This window comes from Typopeltis vanoorti, chromosome 12, assembly GCF_054136105.1.
Source record: "Typopeltis vanoorti isolate ZY-2024b chromosome 12, IOZ_Tvanoo_1.0, whole genome shotgun sequence".
Taxonomy (NCBI): Eukaryota; Metazoa; Arthropoda; class Arachnida; order Uropygi; family Thelyphonidae; genus Typopeltis; species Typopeltis vanoorti.
Window position 1 is genome coordinate 117,918,582 of NC_143560.1, and position 18,964 is coordinate 117,937,545.

The following is an 18,964-nucleotide window of genomic DNA, read 5'->3' on the forward strand; positions in this document are numbered from 1 at the left end:
TTAAGTTTCAGCAGTGGCCAAGAGAGCGGAAAGAGGGCAAAATAATTCCCTTGCATAAGGGATGTTCTAAGACTGCAATAGCAAATTATAGACCAATCAGTATGTCACTCAGAAATGTTCTGAAATACAATAAAATAATTATTACAAGTCTTGATGACAGCCTACACTATATTTTACAAGAAAATTACTCTTTTGATGAATTTCGAAAGTAATTAATTGAAAAAGTATTGGTGAGTTGTTTTGCAACATTAGTTTATTTGATTAATTGATTTTTCAGCGAATAGTATTTGATGAATTCCCATTCAGTACAGTGTCTTTCAATTAACTGTTCTTGATGAATTTTCCTGGAACCCTGCTTGTTTACAACATTTTGTGAGCAGGATTCACATAAAAAAATTCTGCAAGGAATAGAGTCAAATGTAAAATTGTTCAAAGAGTAATGAAATTGTTGTTAGCTTGATTGTTTACATCTATATTTCAGGTCATGATTAACTTGTGGCATGTCCTTCAAATGCATAGTTGTTTGGGTAGACCATCGACATCATAATTGATGCAGCATAGTAAATAAAGAAAGAAAATTACATGACTGAAATTTCAGTGGTACTACTTTTCATAATATGTATATCATTTAAGTTAAAAGGAAGCAAATGATATAATAATAAAATTCAGCAGTGTTTCTCCCTGCTGGCTATCTAATTTATATACGGTTTTTGCTGGATGAATGCTGTAATGTAAACATTTTCTGTAGGTACATTTACCACGGAGTATAATACCCGGTTAGAATTTCTCTCAATTCATCGGCATACATGCATATAGATTAACTAGACATACCGATGAAAGTTGAAATATACAACTTTTGTAAGCTGTAAGGTTTCTTATGCGTTAATATTATTATTAATATCCGACCTCCATTTAGTCAGAGATTCATTGTTTTATGTCTGCCAAATGTATCCTGCTGTTTTGTAATGCTTATTTGGTTTCTTTATGCCCCCCCCCCCCCAGTAAAGACTTTCTCCGGAGCAGTTTAGGAGCAAATAAATTAATGAAAATTAGCATGTCTCTTTTTTTATTTTTTTTAACATAGGTTAATTATAATTATTTTAGACTTGCATACTACATATGGTAGAATTAACATTAAAGTGCTCACACATCTCTGGATTAGTTTAGGAGCAAATAAATTAATAGAAATTGGCATGTCTTTTTTTTAACATAAATTAATAAATATATTTATGCTTTTTTATTTATGTTAAATAAAAGACATGCTAATTTTCATTAATTTATTTGCTATTTTTGTTTTTGTCTTTTTTTTTTTAACATAAGTTAATTGTAATTAGCATGTCTCGCCATGTGTTCTATGCAAGTCTAAAAGATCTGCATAGAACATATGGTGGAATTAGCATTAACGTGCATATTCACACCAGGCTGTGTCTCATGCTGAAGGAAAGAAAATCTTACCATTATAAGGTAATCTTTCTTATCATACATAATACATGTGGTGAAATTCAACTTTCCCACAAATTCCTAGTGAAAGATACATGAATCAAAAGTAGCCTCTTTTTTTTTATGATTTTCTTGGATTATTTCAAGTTGCTTTTAGTTACATGAGAGAACCTTTAGTGAGTTCGTATATATATTGACAGTGCCGTTCGTTTCAAAAGAGCTGGGTTTGAATCTTGTCTCGTATACATAGAACCTTCATAAGGATCTTTTCATTTGAAGGTGAGTGTTATGATGGTCTCATATGGAGGTGACCAAGTTTTTCCTTCTACAAAACAGAAAACCAGCCAGTAAAATACATGTAGTTTACATGTATTTTAGTTTACTGGCTTCTAACTGCTTTGGCCATAAGTCTGAATTATCCAACAACCCAATCCATCAAGTTCATTCAACTTAATAAATAGATCATTCAGTGTAATAAGCCACATGAAGTAGTTATTAAATGGTGATTAATTAAAAGTTTCCGTGTATAACTAGAAATAACAATTAGACTTAAAAATTTATTTCATTAAAAAAAAATCTTAATAGTAATACAGTTTTTTTTTTTTTTTTTTCCCCATATCACTTAGATTATGAAAGTGATGATTTTATTGGTGTTCCAGAAGCTGCTGAACTCAGTTTTTCTTGCCTAAATATTTTGATCATGAAACTAAAGGCATATTCTTTTAAAAAACAGTTTCTGCACAGTTTCATAATGCATATTTTGTTTCTTTGTGGGGCACACAGTGAAGACTTTCTGTGGAGTAGTTTAGAAGCAAATAAATTAATGAAAAGTAAGTATTTCTCTCTCTCTCTCTCTCTCTCTTTCTTTTAACATAAGTTAATTGTAATTCTTTTAGACTTTCATAGTATGTGTGGTGAAATTAATATTAACACACACCAGGCTGTGTCCCTTGTGTGTTGAGCATCAAGCAGGAACTCACTGGACTGCATATCATTTTCCTTCCACATCAAACAGGCACATTTTTACAAAATGACCAAATACATACATAGCATTCCAGTTTCTGTTTTTTCTGTTCATGTGTGCATGGAATTTTTTATATATTTGTGAGCACTCTTAATGATATAACAAATCTGAAAAGTAACGTTATTTTATTTCAAGTCATAAGAAAGACTATTTTCAAAATATTGTGCATTACATAAAATGGTTACTTTGCTTAGTAAAGTATATATATATATCAGTGCTTAAGAATGTTTAGATTTTATGGTTGTATCATCCTCCTTTACCCACAAAAACAGCAAAAGAAAATGAAATAATTACAATCAGTAGTTTCGACCCACTTAACTGTAGTAATATTGAAGTATCCCTGTATGAAGTGATACTTCACTTTGCTTTGTGATCTCTTTTGACCACTTGTTACATTCGCTTTGAGTTAGTGGAGATGGGATGTTAACCATCAGTCATATTTATATCTTCTTCTTTGAGTGCCATCTCCTATCGGAGGTCAGCGACCACCTTGGCAAATTTTGAGCGATCCTCAGCCACTCTAAACACTCCCTCAGAGCCTGCCAGCCAAGATTTTCTTTGTCTTCCTTGTCCTCTTCTTCCATTTATCTTCCCCTTTATAAGCAATTGAAGTATTTTATATATTTTTCATTATGAAGTAGGTGACCAAGATTATATGTTATCTAAAAGTTCACATGATTTCTCCCATTTGTTCCAGTACTTCCTGATTGGACGTTTTTGTTGTCCATGGGATTTTTAACATTCGTCTGTATAACCACATCTCAAAGGCTTCAAGTTTTTTTTATTGATGTTGTCTTCAAGGTCTAAGTTTCTGCACCGTACAGTAGTATAGACCATACATAGCATTTAACCATGTGTGCTCTAAGTTTAAGTTGCAGTTACACAGTGTTGATTTCATCAGGAGACAATTTTTTCTTGCCATTTCAATTCTAACTTTTATTTCCATTTCTGGATTGCATTCTTTATTTAACCAGCATCCGAGATATTTAAACTTTGTTACTCTTTCTATTCGTTTTCCATTTAAAGAAAGTGATGAATTAAGAATTGGTTTCTTGCTTATGACCATGAATTTAGTTTTGGTAATGTTTATTTTTAATCCCATTTTTTTCACTCTCTTCATTCACTAGTTCCAGAAGATTTTGAAGATCCTCAATATTGTCAGCCAGGAGAGCTGTGTCATCAGCATATCGGATGTTATTACTGAAAATTTCACTATTTACATTGATCCCTTCCTCTCTTCCTTTTAAGATTTTTTGAAATATGGCTTCTGAGTATATGTTAAAAAGAAGAGGTGACAGCACACATCCTTGTTTTACTCCTCGTTTGATGTTAATGGGGTCTGTAATAATGTCATCAACTTGAACAGATGCCTTTTGGTTCCAATATAAGTTTTGAATGATTCCTGGTGTTTTACTATCTGATCCAATTCTCTTTAATAGTGCAATCATTTTAGTATGTTGGACTTTCAAATGCTTTCTCAAAGTCAGTGAAGCAAATGAATACTTTCTTGTTTTGATCAATACATTTTTGGAATAAGATTTGAGAACAAAAAAGAGCCTCTCTTGTTCCCAAACTGTTTCTAAAGCCAAACTGGATATCACTGATGGTGTTTTCACATTTTCTGTGTATTCTTTTTTGACTTATTTTCAGGAACATTTTGAGAACATGACTCATTAGGCTGATCATTCTATAGTCATTACAAGTTTTTGCATTTACTTTTTTAGGTAGCATGATGAAGGTCGACTGTAACCAGTCTTGTGGGAATATGACTGTATCGTAGACTTTATTAAATAACTTTACTAATATGGCAATGTTGTCGCTTTCTAATAACTTTACTTTTTTTGTTGGTATTCTATCAGGGCCTATGGCTTTACCATTTTTAGGCTGAGTTCAGTGCACATTCTACCTCTGATCTTAGAATGCATGGAGCGTCCATCTGTTCATAAGTATTTTCTGGGTTCTGTCTGTTATCAGAAAAGAGTCATCATCATCATCAAATTCCTGCCATGTACCCTCAAGGGGGGTACAGGATATGATAGTACTACATGAAAAAAGTTACATCATTATTAATTTCCTATCTACAATTTTCCTCCAAATCAGTCTGTTACTTGTCAAGACTCCAACATTATCAGATCTTATATTTCTATCGTCTAAAGCACTTTGTACCGTATCAATCCACCTATATCTTGGTCTTCCTCTGGGTCGTTTTGCTGCCAACCTGACAGAGAATACTTGTTTTGCTAATCTTTCCTCGCCCATTCTGTTTAAGTGGCCATACCTCCCTGAGATTAGCTCTGCTAACGCATTCCTGGATGCTGACAATGTCAAGTTCTTTCCTAATATCCTTGTTTTTAATATGATATTGCCATTGATTCCATCTGTTCACGCCTATAATCTTTCTCAGGACTCTCATATCTGCAGTCTCTAGTCTTTGGTCAAGTGTTTTACTTCTGACCCAGCTCTCAGATCCATAAGTTAAAACTGGTTTGAACACTGTCTTGTATACAGCTAATTTAGTGTTCCGACTAATTTCTCTCTTATTCCATATGAATTTATTCAATTGACTTCCCACCATACCAGCTTTGCTGATTCTGTTGTCTATTTCTATATTTAATTTACCATCTTCAGTAAAAATCGTGCCTAAATAGCTGAAATGTTTTACTTGTTCCACAGGTTCTCCATTCACAACATAGTTGACATTTTCAATGATTCTGCCTATTTTCATTGTCTTTGTCTTTTTATTGCTGACCTTCATACCATAACTATTACAACAGCTATTCAATTTAGTCAGAGAATCTTGCAGACTTGTAGCAGATTTATTTAGAAATATAACATCATCGGCATCTCCAATTTTGATATCATGTTTAATACCACTTTCCTTCATAATGTGATCCATATACATAGTGAATAACAGAGGGGATAATGTACATCCTTGTCTCACACCAGATTTAACATTAAACCATCTTCCTGTACTTCCTTCAATTCTAACTGCTGACTTACAACTCAAATAAAGACTAAGTATTGCTTGATATAATGCCCCATTCACACCATATAACTGCAGCGTATTGAATAGCTTCTCTCTTGGCACCTTGTCATATGCCTTTTCCCGATCAACAAAACTTAAATACAGATCTTTGTTATATTCCCATGCTTTCTCGACTGTTTGTCGTAAAATGAAGATCTGATCCTGACAGCCTCTATTTGGCATGAATCCAGCTTGTTCTTCACCAAGCTTTTCTTCCACAATTCTTCTCAACCGTTTCTCAAGTATACTTGCATAGATCTTGCCAGGAACACTCAGTAGGGAAATACCTCTGTAATTCTCACATGCAGTTTTATTTCCCTTTTTATATATGGGTACTATGAGAGCTCTATTCCAATCATCGGGAATTCGTCCCTCTGTCCAGGCTTTCTGAACTATGCAGTGCAGCCACTGTAAGACCTCTTATACCACCATACTTCAGCATTTCTGGTCGAATATCATCTACTCCTGCTGCCTTTCCACATTTCAAGCCTTTGATGGCTTTTTCTACTTCAAGTATGGATATGTATTCCTGACTGCATGCCTGTTAAGTGTTTTTTACCACTGTGCTGTCATCACTGCTTGTTTCATTTAGCTTTTTTTCAAAGTAATTACTCCATACTTCAAGGATATCTTTTTCTCCTGTTTTCATGTCACCTTTATCATCTCTAATTCCTTTTACAGCACTCTTTCCTCCATTCTTAAGCTTCTATAACCTCCAGAATATTTTGCCACCTTCTTGATATTTATTTTCTATATTCTTGCCAAAGTCCTCCCATGACTTTTGTTTAGCTAGTTTTACACAGTGTTTAGCATTCTTGCATTTGTCTCTATATTCTCTAAGAGCACAAGCTGACTTATTTGACAAGAACTTTTGGTATGCTTTCTTCTTTTCCTTCACTGTCTCTTTAACTTCCTGTGTCCACCAGAGAGTTCTGATTTTTTTATCCTTACAGACAACCTCACCATATGCCTCTCTATCAAAATCAATCAATGTTTTCTTCAGAGTTTGCCACTGAATCTCCAAGATTTGATTCCTGTTCTCAAACTCTTTCATTTTTTCTTCAATAATCTTTGTGTATTTTAGTCTACAGTTCACATCTTTAAAACTTTAAAACTTTCTTACATGTTATTCTTTTCAATATGAAATTCAATTTTATCCTGCTCAAGACTAAATAGTGATCACTTCCAATTTCATATCCTCTATACACTCTGGTGTCCTGCACCAGGGAGAAAACGTCACTATTAACAATAACATAGTCAATGAGACTTTTCTTATTCCTAGCCTCTTCTCTCCATGTGAATTTGTGCACATTTTTATGTTGGAACATGGTGTTAGTAATAACCAGTCCATGTCCTGAGCAGAAATCCAACAGATATTTGCCATTATTATTAGCTTTGCTCTTTTCTCCAAATTTTCCCAAAATATTTTTGTATGTCTCACAATCATTTCCTACTCTGCTATTTAGATTCCCAACAAGGACCAACTTTTCCTTTTTCATTGTGTCAGTTGCTTTTTCTAAAGCATCAAAAAATTCATCCACTTCTACCTTAGTAGAACCTTCTGTGGGACCATAGGCACAAATAAGTCTCATTGTCCAGTTCCCCATTCTCATATTTGCCCACATTACTCTTCTTGAGACTGACTGCCATTCAAGAAAATTAGCCTCGTATGTCTCACAATCATTTCCTACTCTGCTATTTAGATCCCCAACAAGGACCAGATCAGAAAAGAGTTTTTCTACATATTTCATCCATTATTATATTTTATCATCTTTTTCAGATATTATTTCTCCCTTTTTGCTTCAAAGGACACATAGTTGTTTTTTCCTAAATATACCTGAGGTCTCTTTCAGCTTTTTGCTTTATTTCATTTCAAAAGTTGATCCAAAGGCAGTGTTTCTATTCTTATCTATCTTTCTGCCACTAAAAATACAACTATTATAAAATAATATAGGAAATTTTATATCCTGTAATATCACAACTTCTGTATCAAATAGTCATTGGCATATCAGTAAATTTTGAAATACAGATTTTGTTTTTAATGTTTCACGATTTCTTGTTTCGCCTTTTTTCCTCCAGGTGATTTCCAAAACTATAAACTGAATTAAAGGATTAAGAAAATTGGAAATTTATTGGAAATAAACTCCAAAAACTAACAGTTGTTTCTTGAGGTGAAAGAACAGAAGGATAATCTTTGAAATAACTGATAAGGAAAATTTATTCTTGGAATAAATTTCTCTTATCAATTATTTCGAAATAGGTTTTTAGAATATTATACTGTGCTTAGTGCTAAAATAAAAGTTCTACTTTTTCGCTTTGCAGTATGGTGTGTGCTAAGGTGGGGGGAATTAGTGAAAAAAATATATATAAATAAAAAATAAAGAAATAAATATACACGACAAGCAAAAAAATGATTTGTCACGTCCAGTGTGAACTTGTTAATACTGGACACCATTAGCACATCAGTTCTGTCCCATTTAAGGAAAGATTTCTCAAATTCATATTATTATTTAGTTAATTTATACTGGCATATCATTCAAAGAAAGATCTAAATTTCAACTTTTTCCCCTCCCGATTGGTTTTCAGATTAGTTTGTCATTTGCATAGGTACTTACCTATGAAATAAGTGGAAGGATTTTTTTTTTTTTTTTTTCAGAAAAAACTGCTTTTCAACCCTGAGAATCAGAAAAATAATCATAGAACATACAATACACTTAAATATATATCTATGCATGCATATACACAAACATACACACAGTAATGCTAGCTAGGATGGCAAAAATATGCATTTTTTACCATAATCCATCAACTCCAAAAATGATAGAACAGAAGGATGTTATAACTATGAAATAACTGATAAGAAAAATTTATTCTTAGAATAAATTTCCCTTATTATTATTTCAGAATAGGTTGTTTCAAAACAAGCCAAGAGTATGGAGCAATTAATGTAACATTTACTTTAGTATATGAAAGTATTTACTCTTTTCCTATTACTTTTCAAAACTTGGCACACTAATGTAAAATTGCTATTTTCATGGATATGGCATCTTTATTTATGCATTGAATGAATAAAGTTGAAAAACAAAACTGAAATGATCTGAATTACTTATTTTTAGAGAATACTGCTGTCTTGAAATTTAGTATAGTACCGTCCGGTATCATATGAAAAGTCATGTCTCTGACCCTTACATCAGATACCATATCAAGTCATTAACTACTATTATTACAGGAATCGTTATAACTGAAATTTTACCTGTCAAAACTAATCTTTCAAGTTGAATTATTGTCAGGCTACTATTTTTTTTTTTTTTTTTTTTGTAAAAGTATTCAATAGGATGCAGGCTCCAACATTTGAAACATCAAGTTTAGGCATTAAGTTAATTAAAAAAAAGCTTAGAAAAAATGCTCCATGTTGTAATTTTAATTCTGCTTTTCTTTTTCCAAAAATGCCTCTATAGGTTGCACTATAAAATATATATAAAAAAAATCCTTCTGAATCATTATTGTGTATTCATAGGGGATTGTGATATGGTAGCACATCAGCATTCTTTGAACAAATGCTGTAATTTGAAGTGCAATCATAAAGTACATAACTTTTAGACCAGGAGATTCTGTGGTCAGTCAGTTCCATACTCTGCTAAACCAGTCTTCAAGACTTATCATAGATGATATAAGAGTGGTGTTCCTGTAGTATTTTCTTAGCAGAATATCCTGTTTGTTCAAGGTAAAAGAGATTCACAAGGAATTTGGTAGATACCTGGGAGGAATATTGGAGATTGTTTATCCTTGGTGGATGGTAACAACTACAAGAGTTTGTTGACAGGAATAAACCATAGATGCTAGATCCTATTTCTTGAGGATCTTAAAATAGGTTTTTTTGAGATTCTAGCAATGTGAGGAATTGGAACTTTTTGTATACAGGTTCTTGGGAATAAGTTTGTAAGTGTCAAAAATATGCTGAATCTTCTCTAGGAAGGAGCCATTTTCTTGCATAATACTTTGGATGTTGTACAGTTTAGTTTGAGATCATGAGGATTAGATCAGACAACATAAGCTCTATTCAGCAAAGTTTTGATGATCCAATTTTTGAGATGGTTGATGTGCACAATCTTGCTTCTGTATAATTGCCAGTAAAGGTAGGCTTGTTTAACAGTTCATCATGTAGATTCAAGTAGTTGAATGGAAGCTTCATGTGGTCTTCACTTCTGTGTTAAAAAAGTTATCTCTCATAATGTATTGCATTTTATTTAAATTTTTTTTTTAATATTTACAAATGCATTTTGTGATATACTGTAGCACTGTTTATTATAGAATTACTTTCTATTTTAGGAGTGGTCAGCAGCATACTTGATCTATGTTGTGTACCTAACTTAGAAGAATTGATCTGTGCATCAGAACAATCTGATGAAAATGCACTGAATAATACTTTAGCCAAGCACTGTTTAGCAAACTTGAAGCCAAGATTGACACAAGATACATGGGAAAAAAACGTTAGCATTAGATACATTTTCAGATATCTATTGAAACACATAAAGGTATATAATATTTAAAAATTCAAAAGCATTATTGTGAATAGAAACTTTTGCTTTTTTTCTTAACTTTATTACTAAAAACTGTTTCAGCTGTAATTAGGCTATATTACTTTATATTTGAGTTTAAGAACATAATAATCATTATAATAATATTGGTCAAGTCCTATATAATGCTGCTGCCATTCTACTCACTGTGTGTGCATATTTTTAATTTCTATGTAGCAAACTGAGCTGTGTTAGGATGATACCATCATTGCATTGCATCTGATAGCCTGTGGGTTGGAATCTTGCTGTGGCATGGGTGCATGTGAAAAATTTTAGGTGGTAGATGATTTTTATCCTGTGGTGTGAGACTACTAACACACCTGTTAGTCTAAAATAGTTTAAAAAATGTCAGAGTGCTGGTATCCTGTTCTTGAAACCCATGTCTGTCTCTAGAGTAGGATATCCAGCTTATCTGACCTTTGGCTCACTCATGGTAATATATTCATTATGAATAATTATGGAAACCCGCAACCATGTCATAAAGCCTACTTTAATAATTATATTAAAATAAAATTCAGAAATACACACACACACACACACACACACACACTGGATCACAAGTTACATCAGTACACACTATAGTGGACTAAGTATAATTTCTTTAGTCAGTTGTTGACAATAGCCTGATCTGTGGTGAAAAAATAAATTAATTAAATTAAATAAATGAATAAATAAAATTTAATAAAATAAACGCATTGTTAAAACTACATCAGTGATTACTAGTTTCCTGTAGTCCCATTATTTTAAAAGTTCTCTTTGTTGTCTGAGAGTCTCTGGATCATTATCAAATTAAATTTATATTCTGGTATCCAATATTTGGTTATTCTTGCTTGAAAAAAAATGTTCAAACATAAGTCCTAAACTTGAAAGATTGGAAACCTATAAAATATGTAGTACCATTAGTTTGCAATTAAAAAAAAATTCTTAAACTTAATTCTCTACTAAAATTTTATTTAAAAAAAAACACTAATTGAATTTGTCTAGTTGAATCCTGTTCTGGCAAAGAAAAGATTTCATTAATACACATTTGTAAATGTGTCTATATAAGTAAATGTGTCTTTGATTGTCACACTATGCATGCCAAGTATGACAATCAAATTTTGGCCTCATACTATAGTGCATATGACAAGTCAGGCAGAACATGTGGCTATGCATGTTTAGGCATGTGCTTTGAATCATATCAAAACAATCAAGTCAGTACTTGACAAGCTGTGGTAGAGTTAGCAGATGTCGTTGCTGGTTTTGGCAAAGTTAAGCAAAAGTGCAAGTTAAACTATAAACTTGTTAAGAGTGGTTTACGGTGATAATGCCACAAAAAGTCCAGTGTAATCGAATTGCATAAGAGGTTTAAAGATATGACAGATAATGAAAGAACTGGGCAACCAGAAATGCAGTGTGGAAATAGTGTGTTAGTTAGTTTGTTCTGATAGACAATTAAACATATAAGCAGAGAAAGAATAAGGAAGAGTTTGACAGATGATTTGGGAATGAGAACATTTCTGTAAAGATGGTGCTGTGAATTTTGAATGAATATCAAAGCAGCAGCAGGATGACCTTTCTGGTCTTTCTTCATGGTTTTGATAGAATTACTGGTGATAAAAGTTGGTACTTTCAATATAACCCTGAAATAAAATGCCAATGCTTTAAGGAGAATGTCATCTTCATCTTGAATTTAGTAAGACATGATTACTGATGTCTGTTTGTTTTTTATTGTAAGGTCATAGTTCACTTAGAATTCATTAAACAAGGAAAAACAGTGAACCAATTATTATTTAAAAGTGCTGGTGAGGTTACATGAAGCTGTTTATAAGAAGAAACTTAAACTTGGCTGAACAGTTAGATCATCCATTATGACAATGTTCCTGCACATGATGCAATAGATTTCCACAAGTTTCTGGCAATCACAATATTGGACCATCTTTTGTATTCACCAGACTTAGACACCTGCAACTTTTGGTTGTTTTCAAAACTGAAGAATGCCTTGAAAAGATGCAGATTTTCTATTGTTTCTGACATCCAACATTATGTAACAGTAATAAAAAGTAGAGATGCACCAAATATTTGTTTTGCTTTGTTATTTAGCTGATTTGGTGTGTTTTTCAAATATTTGGCTTCGGTGGAATCAGTACAAAGATTCAGTATTCAGCGGGCCAAAGCAAACATATTCCTGTTACATGGTTTATAACAAACACAACCAATCAGAAAATGCCTCCCTTTATTTTTCACAACCATATACAAAGCCATGTTGTTTGCAATAGATAATTTCTTTGGCGTTTTTATTTTAGTCTATATTATGCAGTCTTAAAAGTTTACATTATGAAGTATTAAAATTTGTTTTAAAATATTCAAAAATAGTAAAATTTTGGCCATGAATAATAAAAAAAGCAGTATATAGAAGTTTATGATTTATGAGATTAAAAATTTGCAGACAGCAAAATATCTGCGTGATAAAGGGGAAAAAAAAAAAAAGTGCAATCTTTGATTAATCATGTAAAAATGCTATTTTAGCAGTGAATTTGTAAAACAAACCAATGAAATTGAAGCATCAAGCTGCAGAATCTTAAAAAAAGGAAAACAAAGTCTAAAATTGAATAATCTAAAAAAAAAAAAAAAGATGACAAATAACAAGCACGATAATTACGGCGTCGGACATGAGGAAGAAACGACCAAGAGAGTTATTTATAATTGTAGGAACGAATAATCTAAGTGAACATAAGAATGATGTGAAGATGAATATCAGAAGACTATTGAGAAGGGCGAAAGATAACAGTGTAGTAGGAAAGGTTGTCAGTGTGCTACTTAGATATGATGATGATGAGTTGCGACAGAGAGGAGAAGGGAGTGGAACTTGTGGATGAATGTCATGTGTTTGAGGGTAGAATGAAATTGTACAGGCGTGGTGGGCTGCATTTAAATGGCTTTGGAGTGAGTGTGCTGGACGAAAGTATAGTGTGTGATACGTAAAAATTTTGCGCAAGATGGGTGCCACGCTTGCTCACAGCAATTTAAAAACACACTCGCATGAGAATCTCTGAACAGTGCTTGGAGCGTTTTAACAAGAATAAAACTGATTTTGTGCATCGATTTATTACTATGGATGAGACTTGGATTCACCATTACACACCAGAAGCCAAACAGCAGCCAAAACTACTAACCACTCGGCTGACCAGCTAGCCTGGTCAACTGAGTGGTTAGCATATCCGCTCTCCAGCCAAAACGTTGTGGGTTCGAATCCCATCATGGGCATGGATGTTTGTGATTGTCTGTAAAAATACTAGTGGTGGTGGTAGGCAGTGGATGATGATTGAGACTGAGAGATGTAGAGTAGGTGCCCTCCCTTGATGAGTCTTAAAACTCCCTGGAGGTGACGTCTAATAATAATAATAATAAAAACAGTGGACAGAAGCCGGTTGCTCAGCGGCAAAGAAGACAAAGTCAGTTCCATCAGCAGGAAAGGTCGTAGTATCGGTGTTTTGGGATGCTAAAGGCATTTTGTTTATTATCTGTCTTGAAAAGGGTGAAACAATAACTGGGGAATATTATTCCGATCTTTTAATCAGACTAGACAAAAAAATTCGTGAGAAAAGACATGGTTTGCAGAAGAAAAAAAAATCATCTTTCATCAGGACAATGCACCTTCCCACAAACGTGTTTTGGCAATGTGAAAATGAAGGGATCTCGACTATGAATTGTCGGAACATCCATGCTATTCCCCAGATTTGGCTCCCTCTGATTTCTATCTCTTTACAAAACTAAAATTCTTCCTCGCTGGTCAGCATTTTTCTTCGAATCAAGAGGTGATTGCAACTGTAGAGGGGTATTTTGCAGATCTTACTGAGAACCACTACAGGGACGGGATAATGGCACTGGAGCAGCGCTGGAATAAATATATTAGTCATAAGGGAGATTATGTTGAAAAATAAAAATAAGTTTGAAATTATTTTCAAAATTATAAATTTGTTTTTTCATTGTTAGACTGAGAACTTTTCAGACCATCCTCATACATAAACTGTAGTATCTCCTTTGGGCCCAGAATTACCTTTATATCTTGTATTGACTATCCCATTCAAATTTTTTGGTCATCCTCACACGTTTACATCAAGTATGCCTGCGCACACATACACACATTTATTCCTCCCTACTTACCTTTAGTTTCCCTGACTTTGCACTTCTAGACTTTCCGTGAACATTTTCTCCAGGCAGTTAACTCTAGATCCATTCAAGTGCAGTCTATATGTTTATGAATTGCACATCATTCCTCTTGCATAACCTATGCATTGATTCCTTTGCCCTTCATGACCCTCCTTGTCTATCCTATCAAGGCAGCGGATTCACAATCTTTGCTCTCTCACTTGGATCTAGTATCCACTTTGCCTATGTAATTTTACACCATCAAAATGAAGCCTTATGATTCTTCCTTTAGTAATTACTTTTATGCACCAACCAAGAGTTCACTTACGAAAAATACATTTCTCTGAACATTTCGATATCCTTGGTACTGAACGAGAGTTTTTGCTCTCTCTTGAGGTTTCTGCATGGTCTCTGAAGAGAACCAACCAGTTTGAAATAGCTATCGGGCCAGTGAAACCTTTATCAAATGCACTAATAAAAGGCAAATATATAGATGCTTGGGCAGCACTCATATCTTAAGTAGTGCAAGCTAAGGCAACTTGGGAATGCCAAGGATTGTATTCTTGTAAGCTATCAGATCAGCTTACGAAACTTTCATAGTTTCTACAAGCATTCGGTTTTGAAATCATGTTGGATCTAGTATCCACTTTGCCTGTGTAATTTTTCTCACTTTTCTTTTTTACTTCTTCCAGTAACTGTTTCATACCATGCTTTTCAAATTATTGTGCCTGCTAAAACAATCAAATCTTTCATGCTAACTCTTCACATCGTGACAGTCTTACTAATATCATTAATTTTTACAGCTAGAATACACAGTTTCATCATACTCATCATAAAAACTCTCTCTCACTTTGTCAAAATTCCTTTTTTCTTCTGTTGCACTTCTTTTTTTCTTTCTCTTCTCAGTCTATCACTTATTTTTGGATGTTTCTGCAATATTTAGAATTATCACTTTGCTGGTGGAGGACTTCACATAAGCATGCTATTTCTCTCATGATGACTTCATCATTCAGCTGACCTTATACCACTGCACTTTAATCAACAGTTTTGTCGACACTCACAGTTTTCTGCCTTTTGTTAGTGATCTTTTATTTCCTATCATGCTCATGCTTACTCATTCTACACAAGTGGAACCCACATTCATATTTCCAACATATTCACTCACTTTCTTTCCGCAATTTTTTTTTATTCTTCATAACACATTTCACACACAGTACCTGAGAATAGCTCTCATATTAAGATGAATTTACTATACATGCAGATTGCATAAAGAAAAATAAGCACTTAATATAAAACACATTTTGTGATAAAAAAAATCTGCACAAAGATGCAAGAAGTAAGAAAAGTCTCATTGACTATGTTATTATTCATAGGGATGTTTTCCCACTGGCTCAGGACACAGGAGCATATAGAGGATTTGAAATAGAAAGTGATCATTGTTTAGTTTTGAGCATGATAAAATTGAACATCCATGCTATTGAAATTGAAAATAGTGTGTGTAAGAAAGTTTTAAAGCAAATCAAAGTTTGAGCAGCTTTCAGAGGTGAACTGTAGACTCAAATATACAAATATTATTCAAGAAAAATGAAGAGAGGTGATTTCTTATTTTACTTTTTTAAGTTTATTTTATTAAATTTATTTATTTATTTATTATGGATAATATTATTATCCATATTATTATATGGATTTAGAAAAGTACGATCATGTATAAACCTGGCCTTGTTCCTAAAATTAATAATAGAGAAAAGAAGAGAATACAATTTGGAAACACATATTACATTCATTGACTTTGAAAAGGCATTTGACAAAGTTAAAAGAAACATTTTATTTAATATATTAAAAGAAAGACAAATACTAAATAATATTCTAAAAGCTATCATAAGTATATATGAAAATAATCAAATACAAAATATAAATAAGATTAAATTATTAAACTATCATGTATGGGAGAGATAAACCAAGGAGTCTGACAGGGATGTCCCCTTTTAGCAACTCTTTTTAATATTTATCTAAATGGAATAAAAATTTCCATCAAGGAGGTAATAAACTTTCTCCTGCTGTGAACTTAAACTCTCTCCTTTTTTGCTGATGACCAAATAATAATTACAAATTCTGAAAATAACTTACAGAAAGATATTTTAAATTTAAATGAGATAGCAAGATTATGGAATGATAATATCAACAGAAAAATAAAAAACAATGACATTTAAAGGACAAGATCCAGTAAGAACTAAACTAGTAATAGATAACAAGATTTTAGAACAGGTGAATTCATTTAACTACCTAGGATGTATAATTATAAATGAAAAGGATATAAACCTCAAAATTGTGAAATATTTAAAAATAACAGGTGTAATTAACTCATATTTAAACCTAACCTAACCTAACCTAGTTTAAAAACAAACTATACTAAAAGTATACAATACATTAGCCCTTGGTGGATTGCTTTCTCTCTTCGGGTGTGTCTACCAATGCAGGTGGTCTTCTGGATGCTGCTATATCACCGTTCCTCATCATCATAAATGTAAATGATCTTCTTTTGCTGATATCAAACTCCATTTATAGTATGTTCCATTCCTCCTTTGACAAACCTCGGAGTTCTCAAACATCCCAAGCTTTGCGATCTACAACCCTGTTTTAAACACTTCTGATATCTTTGCCATTCTTCATTGGGATATTGATGACTTATTACTACCAGCACACACTTCAGTTTTTTTCCACACACACAAAAAAATCTTGGTCTGTCTCTCCTTACCTTTCACAGTACTCACCTAGTCAAACAAGACCAGTTTCAGTTCACCCAAGACCTTTCTTCTCTTCTGGCGCAAAGATAGAGGGAGTTTATTATAAAGATAAGTTCTCTTCAGGGGGATTTGAATTTTTTATATTGGGCAAATATACGAGAGGTTGGCTTGTACTTTAGTACTATATTTAGTACTTTAGTACGGTATATGGGTAGTGGGATGGGAAAGTAGAAACTTGTTGACAATCGATTTAAAAGCCTGTATATTGTATTCCTTGGGAAATACATCAGGGTGAAGACTGTTTCATAGTACAGCAGTAGCAGGGATGAAGGAGGAGGACAAAAACTTGTTCTTTGGGTTTAAAGGTGTACTCTGAAAGGATGTTGGGTGGCAGCTGTACATGTTCCAATGAGTGGGGAGAATTATTGACTGTTTCATCACCATCATCATCAAATTCCTGCCATGTATCATCAAGGGGTGTACAGGATATGATAGTTCTACATGAAAACTTTACATCATTACTAACTTCCTATCTACAATTTTCCTCCAAATCAGTCTGTTACTTGTCAAGACTCCAATATTATCAGATCTTATATTTCTATCGTCTAAGGTACTTTCTACAGTATCAATCCACCTATATCTTGGTCTTCCTCTGGGTCATTTACCTGCCAACCTGGCAGAGAACACTTGTTTTGCTAATCTTTCCTTGCCCATTCTGTTTAAGTGACCATACCACCTGAGATTAGCTGTGCTAACACATTCCTAGATGCTGACAATGTCAAGTTCTTTCCTAATATCCTCATTTTTAATATGATATTGGCATTTGTTCATGCCTCTAATCTTTCTCAGGGTTCTCATATCTGCAGTCTCTAGTCTGGTCAAGTGTTTTACTTCTGACCCAGCTCTCAGATCCATAAGTTAAAACTGGTTTGAACACTGTCTTGTATACAACTAAAATATGAATTTATTCAATTGACTTCCTACCACACCAGCTTTGTTGATTCTGTTGTCTATTTCCATATTTAATTTGCCATCTTCACTAAAAATCTTGCCTAAGTAGCTGAAATGTTTTACTTGTTCCACAGGTTCTCTGTTCACAACGCAGTTGACATTTTCAACGATTTTGCCTATTTTCATTGTCTTTGTCTTTTTAATGCTGACCTTAATACCATATCTATTACAACAATTATTCAATTTAGTCAGGGAATCTTGCAGACTTGTAGTGGATTTATTTAGAAGTATAACATTGTCTGCATAAAGCAAAGAGCTGACATTAACATCTCCAATTTTGATATCCTGTTTAATACCACTTTCCTTCATAATGTGATCCATATAGATAATGAATAACAGAGGGGATAATGTACATTCCTGTCTCACACCAGATTTAACATTAAACCATCTTCCTGTACTTCCTTCAATTCTAACTGCTGACTTACAACTCAAATAAAGACTAAGTATTGCTTGATATAATGCCCCATTGACACCATATAACTGTAGTGTATTGAATAGCTTCTCTCTTGGCACCTTGTCATATGCCTTTTCCAGATCAACAAAACTTAAATATAGATCTTTGTTATATTCCCATGCTTTTTCAACTATTTGTTGTAAAGTGAAGATCTGATCCTGATAGCCTCTATTTGGCCTGAATCCAGCTTGTTCTTCACCAAGCTTCTCTTTCACAAATCTTCTCAACCGTTTCTCAAGTATACTTGCATAAATCTTGCCAGGAACACTCAGTAGGGAAATACCTCTGTAATTTTCATATTCAGTTTTATTTCCTTTTATATATGAGTACTATGATAGTTCTACTCCAATCATTGGGAATTTGTCTCTCTGTCCAGGCTTTCTGAACTATGCAGTGCAGCCAATGTAAGACTTTTATACCACCATACTTCAGCATTTCTGGTCAAATATCATCTACTCCTGCTGCCGTTCCACATTTCAAGCTTTTGATGGCTTTTTGTACTTCAAGTATTGATATGTATTCCTGACTGTATGCTTCTTGAGTGTTTTTTACTGCTGT

General features: G+C 33.3%; 1 protein-coding gene across 3 annotated transcripts in view; it reads left to right on the forward strand.

Annotated features, from left to right (window-relative positions):
- Positions 1-18,964, forward strand: part of LOC150101170 (TELO2-interacting protein 2-like) — a 161,364-nt gene that overhangs the window by 21,926 nt on the left and 120,474 nt on the right. For 2 of the 3 annotated variants that reach the window (XM_090401444.1, XM_090401443.1), the window contains 2 exons: positions 2,067-2,270; positions 9,819-10,024. In XM_090401444.1, coding sequence (XP_090257570.1) covers positions 2,067-2,270; positions 9,819-10,024 — 410 coding nt within the window. The remainder of the gene's footprint in view (positions 1-2,066; positions 2,271-9,818; positions 10,025-18,964) is intronic. The other variant, XM_090401445.1, reaches the window with a different exon arrangement.